The 10356-nt window shown below is 34.3% G+C and overlaps 1 protein-coding gene across 9 annotated transcripts in view; it reads right to left on the bottom strand.

The window, feature by feature from the left end:
- LOC135220978 (RNA-binding protein Raly-like) overlaps positions 1-10356 on the bottom strand; it is a 703239-nt gene that overhangs the window by 148540 nt on the left and 544343 nt on the right. For all 9 annotated transcript variants that reach the window (XM_064258665.1, XM_064258664.1, XM_064258669.1 and 6 more), the window contains one exon: positions 4036-4143. In XM_064258665.1, the coding sequence (XP_064114735.1) occupies positions 4036-4143 (108 nt within the window). The remainder of the gene's footprint in view (positions 1-4035; positions 4144-10356) is intronic.

The raw sequence follows: 10356 nt of genomic DNA, 5'->3' as shown, positions 1-10356 counted from the left end.
CCTTTATCATGGCAATAGAATTCGTGGAATTAACAACTTCTTACTAGAATTGCACTGCCGTATGGCTTTCTTCGGAATGACCGTCATCTTTTTGGGAATCATGTGAAAAAATATCTGGAATCATTAAAGAGAACGAATCTCTACCGAAGAAGAGGCGCATGTTTTGAATAAAAATATTTCTAACTAACCGTCCAATAAACACACAACACACACACACACACACACACACACACACATATATATATATATATATATATATATATATATATATATATATATATATATGTGTGTGTGTGTGTGTGTGTGTGTGTGTGTGTTAATATATATATATATATATATATATATATATATATATATATATATATATATATATATATATATATATATATATATATGTAAGATACACCTTTAAGTATGAAAATCATGCATGCTAGTGGATGTGTTAAATCTCAGTATTTCCTCGTTTCTCAAACTCATAAAACACAAATAAAAGAGGAATAACCTGAATATTCTGTATTATTTGTAAAAGCATTATCTTTCCGTGACGCAGCAACACTTAACACCATTAAACAAACGCACGCCAACTTGTATCAGCGGTGTTTTACAGACTGTCAAGCCTCTGAAGAATGGACTATCGTTTGAATTGATTTTTCTCGAGATGATCTGTAAATGCTCTGCAGAGTTTCCTAGGCTATAAATTATAATAACGAAAATCAAACAGTCCGGTAAAAAGTGGACATGCGTTTTGACTGTTAAAAGATGAAAAACATATTGTCGCTTTAAATGCGTACCAAATAAAATATTAACAATATGAAATATAAAAAATTATAGAACATAAAATTATGAAAGCTTGCCCCCGTTCATAAAGTAATGTTCTCAATATATGAAAACTACGAAAAAAAATCTTTTTCTTTTTTTTCAAAAATTAAGAACGACAAAAATAACATAACCAAGACGATAGATGTAATACTAGAAAGATTACTGTTATTTGACAGAATTCAAAAATGAGAAATAAGGCTTGATGTTTTCTTATTTCAGCTCCTCAAGCGCGTTCCTTCAACATAACAGACGTTGAATGAGGATATGACGTAATAAGAAAATCTCCAGTACCAAATAAAAAGCTGCATAACAGTTTGTATGTGCATGTATACATCTGCTAACTCACAGATTTTTTATTCACATATTCATCTTGGTGAGAATACTTGGCGGTATTGGTGATACGGAAACATCATTTATAGTATAAGACTCAAAGGAACAATGCTTGTCGTATTTGAGTCATCACATCATAAAAATGCAAAATGCAAACAAATAAAAACTTCCAATACGGAGTCAGCAAACTCACCCTAAACGCTTTTAAAATAACTTGCTATAGGGCATGTACGGTAGTTCATTATCATAACATCGAAGATTGAAATACAGGACATTTGATATTAAAACTGTAAAAGCTATGGTGTAATATCTTCAAAATGTTAAAGAACTATTGCGAACGCGATCTGACTGCACGTCTATCAAAATTATATTTAAAGGTAATGGCACAATAAAATGCTACAACAAAAGAGATGCAATAACTGTAACTTCAATACCTGTTGGAATAATGAAGCTATTAGATAAAAGAAAGTTACTTTTATTGTTATAAGAGTTTAAGTTCTTGATTCTTCTTGTATGTTCGTGTTATGAATACAAATATAAAAGCTGTTACGTTATAAAAAATATTATAAGGATCTTATTAGTTATCCTACCTAGTAAACTACAAAATTTTTATTTTTTAATTATATCTGTAGATCATTTTGTGTCATGTTAATTCAGAGGTAAAGCAACGGGATCATGTTAAATTTAAAATTGATCTGTTGCATTTAAAATCCTAAATGACGTAACTAAACAATAACTTGTAGATCATTTGAAGTAGTAATCATATTATCAAATAGAAGATTTCCGGTTTTAAGTAAATTTATTTGGGTATCAAATATGTAGTTTTGATATTTTAATGTGACTGGTTTGAAAACACCAATACTTGTAAATATTCTTTCGTACAGTTAAAAATGTTATGACTGTATACTTCAAAGACCTTATGTAGGAGGGATGTCTTGATGTTGGATGTACTAACTTGGATGCAACGCGTGCAAAAGATTTAAAATTTTTAACTCAAGTTTATAATAGATCTGTTTTATTCATAATACATTTGCAAATTCGACTATGAGAGATCTGATGAAATCTATAAAACATATGACATTGTTTCGGCTTTATGGAAATTGCTATCTATAAAAGCGCTTGTGCCTTGCATTTTAATACTGTAACTACAAACACTTGATGTGATAATATTTGATGTTACTGTGCCAAATCTTCAAAGCTATGCATGATAACATTTCATATCATCTTAAATAACTAATACTAGTACGAATCAAGAATCAAAATCAATAAATATTCTTTGTTTTGAAAGAAGTAACAATCTAGCCATGCATATACGTAAGAGTATATAAATCACTTGCTGCACATAATTGAGAAAATTTAACTAAATTTGCAAAATAAAGGGTCTCCTCTTAAAAGCAAGTACAACGTTGGATAAATATGATCCCAATTTAACGTACACATTTTTAAAATGTCGAGAAAACTGCATAAATTTGAAGTGCATGATACATTTCACTTTACCTATGTAGTTCTGATTAAAACCAAAAAACGTTTTCATCACGTCAAAAATGCTGAATTTTTCCCAAAAAAGAAGTAGGAAGAGAACAAAGATTTCGAAATCTGATTATATAGACCGAGGAAAAACGAAATCCTAAAATGATTGACGCCATCAGTAAAACGCTCCTTTTGTTTTGCCGCAATTTTACAAGTCTATCCTCGCATATCTCCACGCCAATATGAACCCGAAATCTCATACACGGTTAGATTTGCAGGCCCATCGGTATTACGCGTCCAAAAATGAGTAGAATTGATTTAATTCTATGGAAAATTAAGCCAAATCCTCGCTCTGAAATTCGGTGCATAATTATTCATGAAAAATGAAGAAAATTGTCCAGCGCGGGGATAGCGGCCGATGAACGTAACAAGCCGTGAATAATCTATCATATACATTGGACTCTCATTTGATTTCGTCCATAATGAAAAACAAATTTGGAGCGAGAAGCACGTTTTGAATTCTAACACCCGATTAACTGACTGTACAAAAATGTATTTTTCCTCTTTTCCAATTTTCATAGCTATTCTAGCCAATAAATGCATATTTATATTCCGTTATTCCATTCTTTACCGAGGATACGTATAGCATTCACTAACTCGTGTCGGTGTGATAACAGAGTGTGTGTGTGTGTGTGTATATATACATACATACATACTACATACATATATATATATATGATATATATATATATATATATATAGATATATATATATTATATATATATATATATATATATACATATACACACATATAATTACTAAATCGATAGAAAATGTAGTAGTGGCATTATATAACAATACTGTTATACTGGGATTAACTCATTGGGAATTAACCTAATTTTGCTATCTAAAACACATTTGCATTCAATGATAAAAGCACCCCGATAGTGTTAAAAGTATGTATATATGTCGGTTATGCATATTGGAAGTTGACAGTACTTTAGTTGTGGGGACTAAGTTTCAGAATAACTCAAAGAAGTAACGGTTTACGCTTAATGAATGTGATAAAGCAATAAGATCGTAAGATGATAACATCATTAACCAAACAGGTGTGAAATTTTAATTTAATATAATTTGGGTAAACATAAAATACCTGATATTGGAAGAGAGTTTGGGCAACTTAATAACTAAAGGTTGATCGGAATGAGGTTATGAAACGATGAAATGAGGTTATGAGTAGTCCAAGTCGATTTGACGCGAATGAGGAAATGTGAGAGCGGATGAGTTGACGTCCTCCTATCTGCTAGGGTGCTCACTTGAAGCCACCTTTCGCGCCTTCCATTAGATGGCGCTTCTACACAGTCGGTGAATCCCCAATTACTACCGGCATCTTCCTGCAAGAAGAAGAATACTTACCAAGGATCTGCCCAAAGACACTACGCCCATCCTCGCCCATGCAGGCTGATCGGGCATCGAAAGGATTGGTGAACTGGACAAAGGCGTATCCTTTATGCATACTGATTCCTGCAAAGACAAAATATAAATACCATTAGCTTCAAGAAGCGGTAGAAGTTCATGCAGAGGCAGTTATCAAATTACTTTACTTATCTGTTAAAAAATTAAACTGCCGACCTTAACAAACACTATTTTCCAAATTTACTTGTATATCCTTAGGGAAGTAATACTGACTAAAATATCGACTTTATTAAATTAATAACAAACATTATTCTTCCACAATATGATTATTCTGATTTTTTTTCTCTACTCGTGGTTGCTTAATTTTTTAAATATTACAAAAGAGAAATTCTCCATTACAGGATAATATTAGTGAGGTTGGTCTGCTATATCCTTGTTCTTTCTGAAAGCAATAATTATGAGCAAACCGTTGAAAATCACAAAATTAAATTCATTCATTAAAGATTAGAAGAAAGATCATCAGCCATTACTCGAAAGATCATAAGAGCACACGTAAAATGGTCAAATTCTTTTCATTCTCTCTTCTATCTCTTTATTTCGTCTTCGTCGTCTTCTCTATCTCCCCCTTATCAATCTTTTCCTTCCGCTTCCTTTTCATTGTATTTCCTTCATCAAGATAGAAGCAAATTCCAGAGTTATTTCAATCTAATGGAACAACACAAAAATTCACCTGACTGGATTAGCATTACATACGTGCGTGCGAAACCACCACCAATAATAATAGGTTTTATTGAATGTTATTGCTGCTCAGTAGCATTAATTTTGTAGAGGTTTGTCTCTAATTTTCTTAAAGCGGCTTTTTCGTTACTGTTAAGGCAGGTGAGTAATGCATCTATATTAGTCCCTATACGACATATTGGAGGTGGTATTGGCGAATGAAATCTGAAAGCATATTTCGTAAAGTTCCATATATTTCTTTATAATTCTGATAAATTCTTATATGTAATTCTAGTTGCAATTATATATATAACTCGCGACGTTTCGTCTGGTTCTCTTGGCGAAGGATGAGCGAGGGACTGTGGCAGGTGGTGTCGTCTATCTTCTTCATATTCAGGGGGTTCAGCAGGGGGTCTTCTTGGTTGGTTGCGCGTGCAAAGCTGGTCTCTTATTGGCTGTCGGGGGCCAGCTTCAAGTCGATCTCTGGGGTTGCGTGACGTCATCGCGGGCCGAATTCTGATTGGCCAACTGCTGAATGACGTCGTGGTTGGTATTATTTTGATTGATATTTTTGCGTTGGGGTTGCGGTGTGGTGCTATTTCTCCTTTTGGTTGTTGGTAAGAGAAAAGCCTCTTGTATAGCGTTTAAGGAAGGCTTGTGCTCTTGAATGAGTAGTGCCTCAAGCAGGCGGAGGCGGGGAAAGTCAGGTGCTTTCCTGATCATCCGTGTATTTAGGATACCGTTGTCACGAGATACATCTAGGTTGGGGCTTGTTAAGGTGTGGCTATTGATGGCACCTCCTGGGCGTGGCACGGGATCCGTTCTGCGAGACGCATAAAGGTCATACCAATATAGGTCCCGGGAGATCGGGCAGGGCATTGGAAGTGGTAGACCACATTTTTCTGTTTGGGGGGGATCGCGTGCAGGTGGGGAGGGGTTTTTCGCGAGATACATATAATTATATCTAGAATTACATAGAAGCATTTATCAGAATTATAAAGTACTGTATAGAACTCTGTTAAATATACTCTCATATTTCATTCACCAATGCCACCTCCAATATCGTAAAGTGACTAATATAGGTGCATTACTCACCTGCCTTAACAGTAAGGAAAAAGCCGCTATATGAAAAATAGCGAAAAACCTCAACAAAATTAATGCTACTGAAGCAGCAATAACATTCAATAAAACCTGTTTAAAAGGGGATCTCGTACCAAATTAAAATTACAATATTAATAATAATAATAATTGAAAAAGAAACCCACAAAATCACTTTGTAACTTGTTTACTTCTAAGTATTTACATTTAATTTTACTCCACACTCGAGTACTTTCAGGCCCTATCTGTGGCCCATTTTCAAGAGATGTTTGGGATGTTAGCCTGGGTCAAGGCCCAGCAGTCTTCTGGAACTTCTTCTCGTTGAGCTGTCATTTATGTGATGGCTGTTCTGGTTTCCTTGAGAGTTGCCAATCCCTTCTTGTCGCTCTGATATCCTGAGCTGATGGTCAATGGGATTAACCCTTGTGATAAGGGTGTGGTCACGAAAAGTCTGTTGGGCAGGAAACCTAATCTCTAGGTCAGCAGGGTCAATCTTAGCTTCTTTTAATATCAAAGCTCAGCTTATGGGATCTTCTGAGGTAAACCCTTTGTTTCCTTCTATTACTTTAATCTCTCTGATGAGTGCACCTTCTATTACCCTACCGTGACTAATTTTGTTGCTTTTGTATATATGCCTACTGTTTTTGAAATCCATCCTATGGTCATTTTCCCAACAATGCCTAGCTATAGCACTGAGGTAATAATAATAATAATATTCAATATTGATATACTGTGCAATATAAGACCAAAGGAACAGGAAACTCCCGTTTTGTGTCATTAGCCACACTCGATCCGCAAATCTTCAAGTAATAGCCTATTTACTTGTAACTTCACGGAGAATTTCCAGGTTTTATACACTAACAAGGTGGATTCAAAGGTAAACGGTGGAACTGCTGCTATTCATAAAGAATTGAAGCTTATAAAACACCACGAAAACAGATCAATCAAGATATCTTTCTATATAAATGTGTCTTGGTTTAAAAAAAATGGGGGTTTGGGAAAAAAAAAATGGGGGGGATGAAGGGGAGGGCCTGAAGTATTATCTTGAATGTGGAAACAACTTATATCATTTTTCAAGAAATCGGCCGAATATAAAACCAATTAACAAAAATATTTATACAACCTAAACTATAACAACAAAAGAGGCACTTAAAAATATCCCTGGTTTTTAAAAGAAGATAAATAAATAACTGATAAAAATTACAACGTGGTGTGAATATGTTTTGAATATTTCATGAAGAAATCCGAAGAAAAAGGAAGTAAAATATGTTCGTAAAGAAATAAATCTTTTCTACTAGTGCAAGGCAAATCATAGGCAAGTAGACTTTAATTACTTCTAGCTAAATAACGAATTATTAAACAATTACAAAACAAAGAACGTGATTATAAAATTGCGACGGAACCCACAGGTTTTGGAAACAGTCTGCAGTGCAACATGACAGAGCGTAAAGAGAATTAAATAGTTATTGTGCACGATTCATCAAAAGCAAGTTATGCACTTTCTTCCTTAGGTAAGGCAAGGAAATATTACAGTAGAGAGAGAGAATATTTGTTTGAAAACGAAGTTATACACAGGCATATATATAAATGTATAATGTAAATACAGTCAATATGTATATGTATAAATATATGTATATATAATATATAGATATTCTTTTGTTTTCTCATATAACTATTACTCTTACTACGTAGTGTATACAGCACAAAATAATTGGGGCACCTAGAGTTATCAGTTTTAATTCCTCTCGGGTGGACGTTACTCCGAAGACGTATTGATTCGATATTAAATAGTTCGGCCACTTATATGTATAGTAACGTCTGCACTCCTTCAGACTGGCCCAGAAACCATACGCTGTAACCTTTCTGTTCCATCGTAGCCGTAAAATAAACAGATAGGCAGAAGTCAGTAAGAAAGATTGTGTTCATACCAAGATGATAATAGGCCTTCCATATTTCTCAGCCAATCATTCCCAACTTGAATCATGAATAACAATAGCGGCAATAAAGCCAGGTATTTTCATTCGAAAACAACAGAAACGAATGAAAAAATGATGGAATCAAGTCTATTGACAAATGTCGAAATCACACAACACCTCGACAGACCAGGCACCAGAGGAAATCCACTACGGAATTTCAGCTTTTTAGAAGCTTAACGTAAATGGCGTATCGAGTTGGAATTCGAAGCTCGTGAGCTTTTGACGATTTGCAACGTGCATGAGCGTCCGCAAATGGGTACTGTAAGTGAATTAGCGCAGATCAATGGGAATAGTGTGGTTTGAGCTTAAATCATGTGGAAATATTTACTTAAGACTAAAACCCGCCATGAGTTTTTTTTTTATTTCTTTAAACAAATTAACGGACCGTAGCAATTTTGGTATATGAAAAATACATGTGATACATTATAAATATTTCTAATATTTCTAATGTTGACAATTCTTCATTAAAACGGCATGTCTGATAAATATGGTAAATTTTGTAAACTAGCCAACTTTACCTTTAATTGCCTATATATGACATAAAACATCTCAAGAAAATACAAAATGATATTCCTAAATATACGGTTTATTATTTGTTTCAGGGATTTCCACCGAGGACAAAACCACAACTAAAAATAGGATCGCGACAGCTTCAAATATACCTCGTAGAAACATTTCGTATTAGATTACAGAGACAAATTCATAGAGACTGAACCCTAACAATTAGATTTTTTTCACTGAAGACTCATTATAAAGAGGTATTTGACTTCAGTAAAAACTCTTGAAACTGAAAATAAATGTAACTATACTAGTTTACATCTAGAAACGTACGCCAAATGAAGTAAGATATAAGAGAAACTACTTATGTTGCGTATTAACCATTCAGGTTACATTATTATTTATGTCTAATACTTTTATCTTCTTTTGATTACAATTAAAAATTGCTGTATGTAAGATATAATGATTGATTATTAGAATTGGCGGGAAAGAGCGCAACAGCAGTTGAGTCATTTGATTTCAAAAATTTTATTTGAAAAAATATATTCCAGCACAACACAGAGGCATAAGTAACGTCAAATTTCAGAAAACTGATTGAGAGAGAGAGAGAGAGAGAGAGAGAGAGAGAGAGAGAGAGAGAGAGAGAGAGAGATCGAATAAAAATTTCTCATTCTTTTCATCCTCGTTCCGCCTGTCTATGTAGTGCATATTGCGAATCAGAAAAGTATCTGGCATATTTCAAATACTCTTCTATAAAGCCCAAATTCACCTATACCGTGTATTGTGTTCGGGCAATATCGCCTGCGCTTGAATTGTTTTTGCGATGGTTTTACCGTTGCATATAGAATCTGCTCTGATTAACCATTCCAAACGAAGCGTCATTGAGCTAGAAGCGGTGCGTTCCTGGTTCCCTTTTCGTACGAAAAAAAAAAAAAAAAAAAAAAAAAAAAAAAGGAAAATTAGACACTATTTCCCGGTTCTCTTTCCGTACAATAAAAAGAGGAAAAATATTGAAGAGCGTTTGATCGATATTTGTTTGGCTTTTGTCTACACAAACGCAGGAAAATCATTGAAAATTAGACGCGAATTGACCGACTGAAAGTTTGATTAAAAATGTAATCAGAATACGCACAATACGAGCAACGTAGGTTTGGTTATTGTCGGACACTTAACTATTCAAGTCTCTCGATTCATGATGCACAATGTTCATCATCCCCGTTTATTGCCAATTAGGAACCAATAAACGGATATTTCCGTTACAAAGAGAATTATAATGGAATTCACATGTTCTCCGCACATACACTGTTATCCATAAAGCATACTACTAACGTATAATCCTTCGCAAAAACAAAGGGAATAGAATAATTAATAAAATCAGGTACAGCGCCTTAAATTTCAACCACTGACGAATATGTCTAAGCTAATAACGATGTTTAAAAAATTCTATGAGACAAAAAAGTAAACTCGATTAGGTTTCCATGTTTAATGAAAAAGTTGTATCGTAGAGAATACAGGAAACTAGGAACTATTCACCTTAGTTGTAAAAAGAACTGATAATTCAAGACACTGTTCAAATAATCGACGATACATCCACGCGCACTCACATCGCAAACACGTGCTCGCGCGGACGACACACACTCAAACACAATCCTACACTCACGCATGAGCGCCTTCATTCATCAATTAGACAATCGATTCATTGATTTTCGAATAAAGACCCCGGCGAAAGTTTCAATGAGTGTCTGTGGTGATTTGATTATGAATCACTGTTCGCGGCACAAGGGCCAATCAAATTTCCCCGTCCAGTTTTAATCATCCAGTCTAGTCGAGCAAAAGCCATATGAAATTTGTGAAGACTTAACGACTGAAGATTTGGCGACTAACCAACAAATTCTAGAGTAAAATCTTGTTTGTGCACACGAGCTAAATTTCTTGTAATAATAACAGCCGTCCAACCTCAACTACTAATATTCAATGACGTCAACATTTTATTAAACATAAAGTAAAATTCCACACTGTAACAATACCATAT

The sequence above is a fragment of the Macrobrachium nipponense genome, chromosome 2 (genome assembly GCF_015104395.2).
Source record: "Macrobrachium nipponense isolate FS-2020 chromosome 2, ASM1510439v2, whole genome shotgun sequence".
Lineage (NCBI taxonomy): Eukaryota > Metazoa > Arthropoda > Malacostraca > Decapoda > Palaemonidae > Macrobrachium > Macrobrachium nipponense.
The sequence above is the reverse complement of the archived record's forward strand: the minus strand, read 5'-3'. Positions and strand labels throughout refer to the sequence as shown.